The sequence below is a fragment of the Eretmochelys imbricata genome, chromosome 1 (assembly GCF_965152235.1).
Source record: "Eretmochelys imbricata isolate rEreImb1 chromosome 1, rEreImb1.hap1, whole genome shotgun sequence".
Lineage (NCBI taxonomy): Eukaryota > Metazoa > Chordata > Testudines > Cheloniidae > Eretmochelys > Eretmochelys imbricata.
Genome location: NC_135572.1, coordinates 356,106,381 through 356,122,210, shown reverse-complemented (window position 1 = coordinate 356,122,210; position 15,830 = coordinate 356,106,381). Strand labels below are relative to the sequence as shown.

Genomic DNA, 15,830 nt, shown 5'->3' with positions numbered 1-15,830 from the left:
TCTGTATCTGGACCTCAAGAATTGAACTCAAGTATTTATGTATCTTGAGCTTTTAACCAACACGCTCTTTTCTTGTTTAATAAATGTTAGTTGAGTTAGTAAGAATTGGCTGTAAGCGTGAATTTGGGGTAAGATCTAAGTTATTATTTGACCTGGGTCTGGGGCTTGCTCCTTTGGGGTTGGAAGGACCTTTTCTTTTATATGATGCAGTCAGATTTCCAGTAACCGCCATCATATCTATCGTGTGTGTCTGGAGGGAAGCCGGAGGCTGGGCACTTGAAGGGAACTGCCTTGTTTGGACTTCTGAGTAACCAGTGAGGTGCGAAAGAAGTTGGTTTGGTAACTCTAAGTACTGGAATATCCCCCAGCCTTTGGGGTTTGTCTGCCCCGTTCTGTTTCCAGTTCACCCTGATTGAGTGACCTTCGCTGGCTCCCACAGGCATTACCATCAAAGCAACCCTACAATAACAAACCACAGCATGGAGCCCAGCGCTCCTAGGGGCAACCCTACAATAACAAACCACAGCATGGAGCCCAGCGCTCCTAGGGGCAACCCTACAATAACAAACCACAGCATGGAGCCCATTGTGCCTAGAGGCAACCGTATAATAACAAACCACAGCACGGAGCCCAGCGCTCTTAGGGGAAACCCTACAATAACAACGTGGTGCATACGCAATATGATCCTGGTAAAAAGAACCCCAACAACCTGAAAAGGCAGGCAGTGCCTGGTAACCTGTTTCTCTAGGGATGCCCGCTCTCTGTGCTGCGTTCCCTCCGCCGGGCCACGTTTCCCAAGGCCATCCGGCTTTGTCCGCGGCGGGCTGTAGAAGAGAGCTGGTGTGGCGAGTGTCCAGGGTCCCGGCCCCCTGCCAGGGGGAATGGGTGTGTGCTTTTGCTGGCCCTGACTCGTATTCATGCCGATAGCTTTGTGGTGCTTCAGGCCCAGAGCTGAGTCAGGATCCCAGGTGGGGTCTCGCTAGGCCCCGAGAAAGAGGGACTAATGTGAGTGGCTCCCTAGGGGGCCTCCCCACTCATTCAGTGATGACGCCTATGTGGCACTAGGGGGCACTGTGCAGTGGGGCAGGGGCTCAGCGGGGGGCTCTCTCCCCTCACAGCCAGTCTGACCCCAATGCCCCAGAGCACGGTAAGGGGGCGCTGTGCAGCGGGGGGCGGGGTTGCCTCCTGTGGGTTGAAGGGGGCAGGGACCCCCCCCCGGGCCTTGCTGGTCATTCCACACTCCGGCCCGGCTATAAATGCCACCCTCCTGGCCAAAGCCCCCAGCCCCAGCCTTCCCCGCCCCCCCGCCCCAGCTGGACACAGGGTCTCCCCTCCCCCGTTCCCTGAGGGGGGGGCGGCCGCAGGGCCATGCCCCGGCTGCCACGCCCCACCCCAGAGTCGGCTGCATTTCCCCTGGGTGAGCGATCCCAAGGGGCTGCGCAGGGCTGGGGCCGGAGCACGGCTCTCCCGGAGCAGGGGGCCCCGATCCTGCCCTGTCCGCGCCCGGGGCTCGCGTGGCCCCCGGTAACCCCCCCGGCCAGGCTCCAGAAGGCGAAGAGTTAAAGGCCTCCGTGGGGGAGGGGGGGTGAACCCCCCCCATCGGCTGCAGCGGAGCAGGCCGGAGGGGGGTTTCTCCCGCAGCAGGCCCTGCGGGGGGCCCCGCTGGATCCCGCCCCCAAGCTGGGGGGGGCGGCCCTGCTCCGCCCCTGCCCCCGCCCCCGCCCCCGCCCTGGCTCCGCGTCCACACAGCGGTTCGGGGAGCGGCCATGGCGCAGCAGCCGGGCCGGAGGCAGGAGCGGGCAGGTCAGTGGGGCTGCAGCCCCCCCCCCCCCGGACCCTCCCGTCCCCCCGCCGGGCTGCCATCCTCCCCCAGTGCCCCCCCCGCGCCGGACACCCCCCCCCGCATCTCTCCATCCCCCCCGCCGAACCCTCCATTCCCCCCCAGTGCCTCCCCCCCGCCCCGGACACCCCCCCCGCATCTCTCCATCCCCCCCGCTTGGCTGCCATCCTCCCCCAGTGCCCCCCCCGCGCCGGACACCCCCCCGCATCTCTCCATCCCCCCCCGCCGGACCCTCCATTCCCCCCTAGTGCCCTCCCCCGCGCCGGACACCCCCCCCGCATCTCTCCATCCCCCCCGCCGGGCTGCCATCCTCCCCCAGTGCCCCCCCCGCGCCGGACACCCCCCCGCATCTCTCCATCCCCCCCCGCCGGACCTTCCATTCCCCCCTAGTGCCCTCCCCCGCGCCGGACACCCCCCCCCCCGCATCTCTCCATCCCCCCCGCCGGGCTGCCATCCTCCCCCAGTGCCCCCCCCGCGCCGGACACACCCCCCGCATCTCTCCATCCCCCCCCGGGCTGCTATCCTCCCCCAGTGCCCCCCCCGCGCCGGACACCCCCCCGCATCTCTCTATCCCCCCCCGGGCTGCTATCCTCCCCCAGTGCCCCTCCCGCGCCGGACACCACCTCCCCGCCGGACCCTCCAGTCCCCCCGCCGGGCTGCCAAACTCCCCCAGTGCCCCCCCTCCAGACGCCCCCCCACAGCCCTCCACCCTCCCCACTGGGCCCTCCACCTCCCCACAGCTCTCCATCCCTTCGCCGTTGGGCTGCCCCCCGCCCCACATGCTGCGCCCTCCACCCCCCCCAGCCCCCCCCAGAGCAGGGAGCGGGGGAGTGAGCTGCCCGGCTGGGATTGGGGGCTGGGCTGCGAGGACCGCAGGGGTGCCTGGCTGGGATCGGGGGCTGGGCTGCGGGGACCCCAGGGGTGCCCGGCTGGGATCGGGGGCTGGGCTGCGGGGACCCCAGGGATGTCTGGCTATGTCTTGGGGCCAGGCTATCTAGCACGATGCTCTGTCTGGGTGGGGCTGCTCTGCTGGCATGGGGATGGGCACTTAGGGGCACCATGGCTCAGCAGAGTTGGGGGAGAGCTGTGCAGTTCCCCTGGGGGCACATCTGTGCAGTTGCCCTGCGAGGGGATAAGGGCCCACTGCTTGCGCTGGCCGAGGGAGCTCTCCTTTTGCTCCATTGGGCTCAGCCCAGCTCTTTGGAGCAGAGGGACTTGGGTTCTAGTCCTGACTCCCCAGGGTAGAGATCAGGTGTCCGTTGACTATGGGGGGGGTATGATGGGGCACCTCTGCCTGGGCAGGCAGCTGGCCTCTGTGCCAGGCGACTCCCCTCCATCCCTGGGAGCTCAACGCACATTGGCTGCATTCCTCCCCCCGGGAATGGCACATGACCCAGTTATGTAATTAACTTGTGGACGCAGATGAGGAGCTGTTTCTGGATGGGGGGAGAGGGGGGCGAACGTCCCAGCCCTGCAGCCTCCACCCTCCCCAGAGTGACCAGGGCTACCGGGAGGGAGAGGAGATGCTGGAATGGGTCCGTGTGTGGGGCATGGAGGGGCCCCTGTCCAGTTGCGGGGTCAGAACCCTGGAAAATGATCCTGCACTGGCCCCTGGAGTGCGGGGGACAGGCTGGCTCCCCGAGTCCTGATGCCCCCCAGTCTGTGAGCAGAAGCAAGGGCACCATGATGCTGTCCTGCCCTGGCATCTGAGCACATCAAGGCGCATTAGACATTCAGCCTCAGAATCCCCTGCCCTGGCGAACTCAGGGAAAAGCATCCGTGACAGGATTGGAACCCAGGAGTCCTGGCTCCCAGCCCCCTGCTCTAACTGCCAGACCCCACTCGCCTCCCAGAGCTGGGGAGAGAACCCAGGAGTCCTGGCTCCCAGCCCCCCACCCCACCTCTAACCACTAGACCCCACTCCCCTTGCAGAGTTGGGGGCAGAACCCCAGAGCATGTGTGTGTTGGGGGGGCAGATTGGGGGTGCCAGGGAGCTCACCCCCCATGTGCTGTCACAGAACAGCAGCGGATGGGGGTGTGGGGGGAGTGGCTCTTGGAGCGGCTCTTGGAGCGCAGCATCCTGGCTAGGATCAGCATGGGCCGACGGCTCTCTGGGCTGCCCATTCCCACTGGGACAGGGGCCGTGCGGGGAGGACTGGTCCACGGGGCCTGTGAGGAACCGGAACTGGGCTGATTCGCTGCCATGGCTTCCCCCTTGCTGGGCAGCGGCTCTGCGCCAAGGGGCAGCTTGGAAAAGAACGAGGGGATGGACTCTCCCAAGCTCCGCCCAAGAGGCAAGCCCCTCCCGCTTGTGCCAGAGTGAGCCCGCGGGTTGCTGGGGTACCTGCCATCAGTAGGTTTCAGAGTCAGTGCCCCCCCGGGGTGGGGTGGTGGCGGTGCCCATCGCTCCGAGCTGTCTGCGGGCACAGGCACGGGGCACTTGGTCGCCCAGGCTGAGGCCCTGTGTGCACCTGCCTCATCTCCCCTCCTCCTGCGACTTTCACTGTCAGCTTCCCCCCCCCGGCCCCAGTCACTCTCCTCTCTTCCCCTGCTCCAGCCGCTCTCTCCCATCCATGCTCCAAGGGGGCAGTAGTTTGGGAAGGGCTTGGCTGAGAGAGGGATGGGGGGGTCAGGAGTGAGGGGCACTGGCAGAGCTGGGGGGGACCCAGCGCTGGGGTAGCAGGGGGCTGTGGGTGGGGAGTGAGGGGCACCGGCAGAATTGGAGGGTGGTGGTGGGGGGGAAACGTCCCTGCCCCTCCCCAGAGCACGCTCCAGGGGGTGGGTCCGAGGCCCCCCCAGGAGCCCAGCCGGTAGGTGGCAAAGGTGAGATTCCCAGGGGTTCTGGCCCCTGATGTCTCTGGGCTCCTCTCGGTTGTCATGGGAACAGGAGCGTAATTGACAGCGGGGGCCCAGTGCAAAACATAGATCAGGGTTAAAAATAGCCCAGAGGCTAGTGGGGGGGCCAGAGGCTGAATGAAGCAGCCCAGACACCTGCCCCCCCCCGTGCCCCTGTCGGGCTGGGTCTGATTGGCATTGCGGGGGAGTCCGTCTGAACGCATGGGGCAGGCTCACCTCAGAGCCTGGCCCACAGGTGTGGGGAACTCGGTGCCCCCCCCCAGTGGGACCCGCTGCCAGGCCGGGTGGGCGTGTCAAAGAGTGAACTCTGTTTGGGGTGCGGGGGGCATGTGTCCCTGTGAGATCCTGGCCTGCCCGCCCTGTGTGGGTACGAGCCACTGCCCGGCTCTGCCAGCCCGGCTCTGGGTGTCGGCTCTGCCCCGGGCTGCTGTAACGGCGGGTGGGAGGGGTGCAAGATTGAGCTGGGGGGGCAGAGATGGGTGGGGTACCCAGGACTGGAACAGCAGATGGGGGCTGCAGGTCAGCTTGCCCTTCAACCTCCCCAGTCTGCCGCCTCCCTGAGGTTCTCGCCCTGGGGTCTTGCCCATCACACAACTCTGCCAGTGCCCCTCACTCCTGACCCACAGCCCCCTGCTAGCCTAGCCCCAGGCTCCCACCCCCCCCAGCTCTGCCGGTGCCCCTCACTTCTGACCCACAGCCCCCTGCTAGCCCAGCCCCAGGCTCCCACCCCTCCAGCTCTGCCGGTGCCCCTCACTCCTGACCCACAGCCCCCTGCTAGCCCAGCCCCAGGCTCCCACCCCCCCAGCTCTGCCGGTGCCCCTCACTCCTGACCCGCAGTCCCCTGCTAGCCCAGCCCCAGGCTCCCACCCCTACAGCTCTGCCGGTGCCCCTCACTCCTGACCCACAGCCCCCTGCTAGCCTAGCTCCAGGCTCCCACCCCCCGCAGCTCTGCCGGTGCCCCTCACTCCCAAACCGCAGTCCCCTGCTAGCCCAGCCCCAGGCTTCCACCCCCCCCAGCTCTGCCGGTGCCCCTCAGACGCTTGCCGGGCGGTGCAAGCTTCACTTGCTTCCTTGGTTGCAGCTCACACCCCCGCCTCATGCTCCATGGACCCGTCCCAGCACTGCCAGCCACCGGGCACAGCCACGGCCTGGGGACTGGCCTGGAGAGGAGACTCCCGGCCCAGCTTGGCCTCGACCAGCCTGGCCCGGTCCAGCCCGCTGAGTTCAGGGGCAGACGGTGGCATCTTGTAGCCCAGCATCAGAGCCTCTGCAAAGCCTTAGCCCGGGGGCTGCCCAGCTGCTCTCCTGCCTGCCCGGTCCCAGCTCGCCCCGTTGGGCCGGCTCTGGACAGCGGAGCCCAGACCACAGCCTCCTGCCCCTTGGTGTCGTCCTGCCCGGTTCCCGCCAGGCCGCGATCCCGGCTCCCCCTAGTGGCCAGCCCCAGTGGCCGGAGCAGCCTACTACTCTCTCCCGGCGGGTGGAGCCTCTCCCTTGGCACGCTCGGGGGAGCTGAGGTGCTCGGTGGTGAGGGGCCTGGGGTGGGTCTCCAGCAGAGGCAGTGTCTGTTACGCCCCTGTCACTGCTGCCCCCCGTGTGTGGAGACCCTCCTGCAGGGGGAGCCTGGGTCTCTCCCCCGCGCCGGGTGGGTGGGGTGCAGCCTAGTTCGCCCGTTGGATTCCCAGCCCCCCGCCAGTCGCTCGCCTCCCTACCCCCCGTCTCTGCAGCCCGGGAGAGCTCGGCTGTCCCGGGCAGGTTGGGGGTCTGCAGGGAGAGTCCTGCACCGGGGCCATCGTCACCTCCACTCCAGCGGGCCTGTGGCTGGGGCGGCTCCGGTCCCTCCCCATGTGGCCCAGACAGCGCTGCTGGCCCGGCTGGCCATGCATTACTGAGCAGCCCTGGGCTCTGGGGCTCGCAGCTCCTGGTGGCTCCGCCCCTCCCGGGGAGCCCGATCTGCCCACTGTGCAATGGGGCGAGGGCGGGGGGGGGGGTCAGCCCCCACGACCCGGCTGGCAGCCTCAGCAGAGGGGCTGGGGGCTGAAGGACTTGGCTAGTGAGGCAACAGGGCCCTCTCTGTCCATGCGCCATCGGGGCTGCCGTGGGGCCCAGGGCCCAGAGCCCTGCACTGGGAATCAGGAGATCTGGGTCCTGTGCCACTGGGGTTCTCTTCCCAGCGGAGGTGCCTGTCCCGGCCTCCTTCACGACGGGCTAGACCCGCACTGCGTGGTGATGGGGTTATCCCGGGCCTTCTGGGGCAGGGAAGCCGGAGATCCCAGGGGGCGGGGAAAGAAGCAGGATAAACCTCGCTTTTGTTCCTTTTATTCCTCGTGGAAGGGATTCGCTGCTCACAGCTGGGCCTCCATCGCCCCAGCCCTGGCCGAGCCAGCCCTGTGGTCTCACGCGGCGCACGGGAAGGGGCGCCCTCCCTGCGGATCGACGATTTCCCCCGTCCCCATTTATTACAGCAGCACCAAGCGGGCACCCCGAAGAGCCGACGCTGGAAATCGGCCAGACGGACCCCGGGCGGGAGAACGGCCAGAACGAGCCGTCCCATGCGAGTGCCCCATGACTTGTCTTCTTCGTGGGGATGGGATTCCGGGCTGGCGGAGTGGGAAGAGAGAATCCAGGGCTCTGGACAGCCAGCTAGCCCCACTCCTCTGGAGCCCAGACTCCCCCAGCTACCAGCGCCCCACAGCTGGGCTGCAAGGAGCTCATTGAGAGGAGACCAAAGAGCCCTCTGATGGATGTGCCCAAGAAATCAGCCTGCTGCCTGGCTGAGGATGGAGCCCCCCGGCCGCCCCAGTGCGATGGGACAGGGAATGGTGTATGGGCCCTGTCAATGCTTTTCACTGACCACTTCCCTCCCTCACTGTGGATCTCAAGGCACTTTAAGGAGTTCATCCTCCCAGCTCCTCAGGGTGTGTGGCTTGGGACCCTTACCCCTATTTTACAGAGGGAGAAACTGAGGCACTGGATGCTGAATGGACTTGCCCAGGGCCACAGAAAGAAGTCAGTAGCAGAGCCCCGGCCTGCCTAGCTCCTAGAGCTGTCACAAGCCCCTGCTCTCCGAGGCAGAGTTGGCAAACCCAGTGGGATGGAGCTTGCCAAGGAGATTGGGGTTGCACTAGGAGCCGGCTGGCTCCCTCCTCTGTCCCTACCAGACAAGGGAGAGTCACTCTAAAGCGGGACGGGCTGGTGCCAGGGCTTTCAGCATGCTAATCGAAGAGGGGGTCTCAGCTAGCGAGTCCTTGCTCCAGCTCGGTTCAGGGGAGCAGTGGTGGGACCTCGGATCTGTCTGCAGGAAGCGTGTGTGGGGCAGGGACTCATTTGTTGGCTGCTTTTCCAATTGTGCAGGTAGAAACATTATTGCAATAACTCCAGGGCCACCCTGGACAGCCAGAGCTCCCCAGCGACAGCCGAGCTTGCACCCAGACCCCCCCTGCTCCAAATGCACCGGCCGCAGAGCTAAAGGGGACTCATCACTAGCTGGTCGCAGTATAGTGCATATGACACATGGGTGCACAGTTCTGACCCAGACATCCCTCCAGTTCGTTACCGAATCTGTGGCAGTCATGGTGCAGGCCTCGTAACATGTCGTTCGGTGGCAGCTCCGTGCGATGTTGCAGTTTGGCTGAAGACACCCACCTGCCAAGGAGATTAAAGTCGAGTGCGCGTGAGCCCCGTGCTTTTCGGGCTGGGTCATGGGCTGTGCTGCAGGCCCCTCCCAGGGGAGCAAGGCTGGCTCAGGCTTCATACCCCTGCACCAGCTTCCTGCATCTCCCAGAGACCTCCCACCGCTCCTCCAGTCAACCCAGACCAGACTCCATGTCCCTGAGGCTTGGGGTAAAAAGCAAGCAGAAGAAACAAGTTATTTTTCTGGGTGGGGAACAGCCTCTCCGTCGTAAATCATCAAAATCGGGGACCACTGCGCTCCTTAAAAATACCCTTTGTGTGTTTAGCAAAGGGCCACGTCCCTTCGGGCCAGCGCAACAGAGACGTTGTCTCAGCCTCTTCCTACGTGACTGTCCAAATAGAAAACACTTAACTCTGCTCAGGTGGTGGGGAGAAGAGAATTTTGCAAGTGTAAAGGCACCATGGAGGTCAAATCTGCCCAAACCTCGGTTTTGTAAACAGAAGCTTAGAGTAGCTGTGGGACCAAGAGAATCCGGTCTCTGGGTTTATTTTAGTTTCTTGTCCTGTCAGTTCCCGTTAGACTGGATTGCTAAAGAACGCCCGCTTTGTCCTGCGGGGTCCGTAACCCGGCCCTGGCCGCCTCCAGCCAGGCCTGGCGAGTTGGCAGCAGGACCGGACTAGCCTGGTTTCACTCTCCAAGATGAGGAACCTGTGGAAAGTAACCGAGGGACTGGGGCTGGAAGAACTGACTGGTTTCATTATCTTGGGAGAGGTTTTCAAAAGCAGCAGGGGGAGGCAAATGCCCGGCTCCCATTGGCCTTCTGTGTGGGCATGGCCCGCTCCTATGTGTCTTTGAAAGTCTGCCCCCTGATTAAAAAACAAAAGGTCTTAACCTGATGCTGTTGCTTTAAGAACATAACAACGGCCAGACTGAGCCATGGTGTATCTAGCCCTGTCTCCTGGCTGGTGCCAGACACTTCAGCGGGAATGAACAGAACAGGGTAGTTATCGAGTGATCCATCCACTCTCGTCCACTCCTAGCTTCTGGCAGCCAGAGGCTAGGGACACTCAGAGCATGGGGGGCTGCGTCCCTGATCCTCCTGGCAAATAGAGGCTTGGGACACCATCCTTGCCCATCCTCCTGGCTAATAGCCATTGGTGGACCTATCTTCCGGGAACTTATCTAATTCCTTTTTGGCCTTCACAATATTCCCCTGGCAATGAGTTCCACAGGTTAACTGTGTGTCATGTGAAGAAGTACTGTCTTTTGTTTGTTTTAAACCTGCTGCCTCTTACTTTCATTGGGTGACCCCTGGTTCGAGTGTTATGGGAAGGGGTAAATAACACTTCGCGATTCACGTCCCCACATCAGTCATGGCTTTATAGACCTCTAGCCTATCCCCCTTTGGTCAACTCTCTAAAACACAAGGAGGCATGAATACCACAAGAGTAACTCATTCCCATTGTATGGACTGGGCCAAGTCCATCCCTGGTGTGAGGCCACTGACCTCGTATTTCATACCCTGGCCCATTACACTTTGTCCGTAAGCTTGTCAGTTCCGCTCAGGCGGCTCCATGGATCTCTGTCCTGTGACCCTCCTCTCCCGTCGCTTTAACCCCGGGGCAAGGCTGTTGACGTCAGCGGAGTTAATCCAGATTGATGATGGTGTAAACTAGAAGAGAATCTGACCGAGGCTGGGCCATGTGGGGACACTGAGGGCTGCTAGGAGATCCCTAACTTTGGGATTGCCCGGCGTCCTGCAGGAATGAGGTCTGATCCTATGTGCCCCGTGTGAGTAACTGGTCATGCTGGGGTTAGTCCTGGGTGTGACGTTATTCACGTGCACGAGCATTTGCAGGATTAGGGCCTACCTTTGTCATCTGGCCATTGCATGAACTCAGGTTTGACGTTTCGACGTGCTTAAACTAGCTGCATTCTCCCCAGACGCCCCCAAAGGGGGAGGTGCCACAGATTCCCTGAAGCCCACTGGGGACTTGGCTGATGCTACAGCTTGTATATGGCAGGCGTCCAGATGCCATGGTGAGGGGCAGCAGCGAGCGATGGTTCTAACCGAGCAGTCAATGATGTTCCCCATTGCGGGGGGGGGGGGGGGAGGGGTGTTAGATGGGCAAACGGGCAGGACGGAGGCAGCGGGTGGGGCCCTGTGTGGTCCATTTTTCCTCCTTGTAAGCTGAACCCCCCGCCCCAGGGAGTGGGGAGCTGCCACTGTCTGTGTTACAGGCAAAGTGAGGAAAGACAGCCGCCAGCCCCGCCCCTCCCCCGGAGAGCAATCCTCTCCCCAGCCCAGAGCGCTGGGTGCCCCTGAGCCCACCTGCGGGGGCTAAAGCCCAGTTCGGTAATTCCTGGAAAGCGGCTGGATAAACACGTCCCCTCCTGACTCAGTGGCTCTGCTCCGTGGGCATGTTCAGAGCCCAGCCCGCTCGCTCCAGCCCTGCTCCTCACCCCCGCGAGCCTGGGAGGGCAGGGGGGTGTCACAGGCTGGAACCTTTGGGTCCCCCTGGGTTAGCTCACATCTGGCCTGGTGAGCCTGCCCAGCTGGGAAGAGTCTCTGCCCCTGGAGGGTGCCAGCAACAGGACAAGAAGAATCCGCCCTTTCCCTTGAAGCCTGGGCGCCTCTGATGGGGTGGCGCTGAGAGGGGATCCCAGCCCCTGCCCAGGGTAGCAGGGACCTGCCTGCCAGGTCATCTGTCCTCTCCTGCCATGCCCAGCAAGCCACGTAGGGAGGAAACAAGTGTATGGAGGGATGGTGTGTGCTTGTGACGGGTGGAGAAATGGGGACTCTGCGGGGGACCCCAAGCCCCTGGGAAATGCCTGCCCGTGGCCCCGGAGCAGTGGTCCTGTGAGCGCCAGGGGTACGCAGTGCCTGGCATGGGGGCTTAGCAGCATCGGTGGAGGTGACTCCAGCCCCTACCCCTTTCTCCGGTCACCATGGGGGCAGAATTTTAACGAGCGGCTCTGGGAAGCCCTGTCAATTCTCCCCCATCTGCCTCCAGCCAAGCCATTTCTCTCAGGCCCCTGGGGTCAGCTCTGGATGGACCTCAGGAGGGGACCCCCTTTTTCATCCCTGTGGCTGCCTGTGTGGGCCCGGCGGGTGCCCCACCTCGAGAGCCAATCGGCTGGAGAGGTTCTGCCCGTTGCCGTCAGGTGGAGCCAGTGGGTCACGTGCGGCGGGGCGGAATCCGCTTCTCCAGCCGGGCCAGGGGGGCCTTTGCCCCTCCACGCTGCAATGACTCAGAGGTTTGTCTCTGCCGCGGGCTCAGAGGCCTGGTACCAGGCTGGCATGGCAGGGGGTGGTCTGGCTCCCTGCTGCAAGCCGTGGCCTGGGGCACAAGCAGTGAGTGCATTGCGAGGGGCTGGAGGTCAGCGGCAGGAGGCTCACATAGTGTTCCTTGCCAGGCGATGTGGATGCCCCGGACCCAGAGGAGGAAGAGGAGGAGGATGTGGGGAAAGTGGGCTTCACGGAAGAGGACGACAAACAGCTGGACCTGACGGACCAGGAGATGGAAGACCTGAGGGCCCAGGTGCTGCAGCTGCTGAAGGAGCTGGAGGAGACGCGGGAGCTGGCGGTGAAGCACGAGGATGACTCACTGGAGCTACAGGGTAAGGGCGGCACACGCTGGCCTGGGGCCATGCGGAGTCGTGTGAGCAGGAGAGCACGGGAAGGTGACTGGTGTGCACAGGGCGTCTCTCGTGAACTCCTGGCACGGTGCACGTTCCACAGAATCATATAGACCTCAGGAGGTCATTGAGTCCAACCCCCTGCTCCAAGCAGGACCAACCCAACTAAATCATCCCAGCCAGGGCTTGGTCAGGCCTGACCTTAAAAACCTCTAAGAATGGAGATTCCACCACAGCCCTAGGGAACCCATTCCAGTGCTTCACCACCCTCCTCGTGAAATAGTGTTTCCTAAGATCCAACCTAGACCTCCCCCACTGCAACTTGAGACCATTGCTCCTTGTTCTGTCATCTGCTACCACTGAGAACAGTGGAACCCCCCTTCAGGTAGTTGAAGGCTGCTATCAAATCCCCCCTCACTTTTCTCTTCTGCAAACAAAGTAAGCCCAGTTCCCTCAGCCTCTCCTCGTAAGTCATGTGCCCCAGCCCCCGGTCATTTTCGTTGCCCTCCACTGGACTCTCTCCAGTTTGTCCACATCCCTTCTGTAGCGAGGGGCCCAAAACTGGACGCAATACTCCAGGTGTGGCCTCACCAGATCTCTGTCATGTTCTCTCAGGTCCCCATGCATGGGGCACCAGGGGGGCTTGTGATCTCTCGTGAGCACCATGGGGCACGGGGGGGCTCGTGCTTGCACAGGTTCCCATGCACAGCTCCCTCGGTGCCATGTGCTTTCCCGTTCCCTTGGGCGGGCTAGGGTCCACGCAGGGCTCCCAGCCCCTCCCGTGCCCTTCCCATGTCCCTTGTGTCTCTCTCCAGATGCTCGTGGGGTGGCTGGGGGCAATTCTCCCTCTCCCCCCTGGAGGGCTCAGCTGGGCTCATGTTCCCCCAGGACGTCCCTCCCTGTGTACCGTGGCATGTAGCCCAGCTGAGGCCCTGGGGGCCTGCAGCCCCATTCCTCTGATCAGCATGGCAGGGCGGATGCAGGAGCAGGGTCTCTGCACGCTGCCTGCTGACCTTGCGCTCTCTGCTGCAGGCTTGTTGGAGGACGAGCGACTGGCCAGTGCCCGGCAGGCTGAGATCTTCACCAAACAGATCCAGAGGCTCCAAGGTAACCCCCCCCAGCAGTGAGTTCCACAGGTTAATTATTGCCCGTGCTGGGGATAAAATGGTTTCCTTTGCTGCCCGGTCACGCCATGGTGTGCTTGTTCCCAGACTGGGAATACTTAGCACTGGTGGACTGGCCGGGGCCTTCCCTGAGCGAATGGCCTTTCACATGTCCTGCCTTGCTTCGTGTTCTGACTCTCCCAGAAATTAGATGGAGCAGTGGCTGGCGATGGGCTCATTTGGCAGACAGACAGACAGACAGACGTTAATCCCAATGTCCTGGCCAAATTCCAACTCAGGCAATTCCATTCTCGCTCCTTCCATCCCCTTGAAACAAGATTCCTCTTCGCTTCCTGTCCTGAATGGCCAGGCAGCATTGCTGTGGGCCCTTGAGCAGCTGCCAGGCCCCGGCCCAGCAGTGGCCGCCCATCACTGCTTGGCCGGGTGATCAGTTGGCTTTGCGGCTCTCTTTCCAGATCATTTAACCCTTTATTTCCCAGCAGCTGCCCCACTCTGCTGCAGCCCTGTGGGGCAGGGCTGCTTTGCTGGCTCCCCACTGAGCGGCTGCCGCTGGGCTCCAAAATGTTTGGAAACAGTCGGTCACGAGCCAGTGCGAGAAACGGGGCCTTTGCCCACTCCAGGGCTCCCCCGTTGCCCCTGCTCCCAGGCACACGCAGCGCCCCCAGGGGTGTCAGCTCAGAGGGCTCAGGAGAGGCAGGGCCGAGCCACCTGCTGCTGCTCTAAACAAAGCACTCTCCAGAGGGCGAGTAAGATAGGGGACTAGAGATGAACCCCAGAAAGGGGTTCCCTATGGCTCAGGGGGCTGTGTGCTAGCTAGATCGGGGCAAAGGGCAATATCCTGGGCGTCCAGCTCTACTCCACCCCCTACAGCAGGCCTGTGGGGCCTTCCTCGGGCTTGCGGGGTCACAGACTGCCAGTTATCACTCGGGGCAGGCCTTGGGGTTGCTCTAGTCTGTGCTGGTGGCTTAAATGGATTAAAAACTGCCTAACTGCTGGGGCTCGCCCTGCTCACTGTGTGGTAGCCGTGTTGGTGCCAGGGTATTCGAGAGCCAAGGGAACGTCTTTTAGCGGAGCTTTGCTGAAGTGGACGAGCCTTCGGGCTTCCCCGAGCTCTTCTGCAGGTCGGGGGAAGGGAACCAGAGCGGGCAAGCGAATTATAAGGTGGGCCAGATCAGGCAGAAGGGGCTGACTCCTGGGACGCTCTGGCCCAGCTTGTATTTTGCTGGGACGCTCTGGTTCCCTTCCCAGCTTGGGGGAGCTCAGACACTTGTCTGGGCCACTAACGAAAGAAAACGAATGACACCCCGCCCCACCCCCGCCCCCGTGGTTTGGGTCTCCCGCTGTAAGTGTAAACCGGGAGCCAGCGTTGACGGGGTGTTTCCAGTGCGGTCCTGCAGGGATCGGCTCCTGGCCCTGTGCTATTTCCTTAATGACCTGGGAGGAAACATTCACTCCTCCCTGGCAGTTTGCAGAGGGCCCAGAGACGGGGGAAGAGGGGGCGGCGAAGAGGACGGGTCAGAGACACAGAGCGAGCTGACTAGCTGGGCACAAGCGGACAATGTGTAATTCAATACAGCCGAAGTGGGGTCCCCTGTGTGCAGCCCCCCCCCCCCCCCCCCCGCATCATGGCTGGGGGGTGGCTCTGCAGTGCCCTGTTAATTCCTTCCGACCCAAACTCCACCAGGGATTGCCTCACCCACCCGCCAGCCCTTTGCAATTCACCTCATGAACCACCGAGTCCCAGGACGGCCCCCCTAGGGTGAGCCTCCCCTCGGGTTCTCCCACACTTTCCCTGCCTGCGGCCTCACAAGGGAAACCCCATATCTCAGGTCTTTCGGCTGCAGCGTGCCCACACCCAGCAGACTCCAATTCCCCCTGCCCCAGGCCCTCCTGCTGGGGCCTTTGCTGCTTTGGCTGGAGCCACAGATTCCTGGTCTTGGGGCTCAAATCCTTTGGTGTCAGGGTCTTCTGCCTGTCTTCTTTCCTGCCCTGCGCTCCAGCAACCTGCTGCCCTTTATAGGAACCACCCGATCCAGCCCAGGGGTGCCTCGGTAGTTCAGCTAGACCCAGATCCGCCCGCCCTAAAGGGGCAAGTCGCCCTGATACGGGGTGAGGCTGTGTTCAGAAGGGCTAATGCGATCCTTGGATGCAGAAGTAGGCACAGGGAGGGTAAATTACATCTGTATTTGGCACTGGTGTGGCCATGGCTGGAATCCTGTGTCCTGGTCTGGGGGCACGCAGGGGTCTTCTGGGGGTACATCAACTCATCTAGATATTGGCCTAGTTTTCCAACAGGCTACGTAAAAAAGCACTAACGAAGTCAGTACAAACTCAGATTTCGCCCAGATGAAATGAGAAAGTCGGCAATCTGTCAGTACTAGGGTGCTGGGTCACTTTGGTATTTTTATGTCTGATTTTGTAAGCAAGTGGTTTTTAAGTGAGGTGAAACTTGGGGTACGCAAGACACATCTGACTCCTGAAAGGGGTCCCATCTTCTGGAAGGGCTGAGAGCCCCTGGATTAGAAAACCTGCCCTGTGGTGATAGAGGGGACAAGGTGGGCAAGGTATTATCTTGTAATGGACCAACTTCTGTTAGCAAAAGAGATGAACTTTTGCACCACACAGAGCTAGGGAGACCAGACGTCCTGGTGTTATTGGGACCGTCCTCATAGCAGGGGCTTTGTCTTATATACACAACTAGACCCAAAAGAAGTGCTCCAATTTTTCACGCTTGTCATCT

At 62.3% G+C, this 15,830-nt stretch overlaps 1 protein-coding gene across 1 annotated transcript in view; it reads left to right on the top strand.

Annotated features, from left to right (window-relative positions):
- The first annotated feature begins 1,766 nt into the window (after positions 1-1,766).
- The window catches only part of CCDC136 (coiled-coil domain containing 136), a 37,968-nt gene continuing 23,904 nt past the window's right edge, over positions 1,767-15,830 (top strand). Inside the window, exons 1-3 of the mRNA XM_077807303.1 lie at positions 1,767-1,803; positions 11,745-11,948; positions 12,999-13,073. Coding sequence (XP_077663429.1) covers positions 1,767-1,803; positions 11,745-11,948; positions 12,999-13,073 — 316 coding nt within the window. The remainder of the gene's footprint in view (positions 1,804-11,744; positions 11,949-12,998; positions 13,074-15,830) is intronic.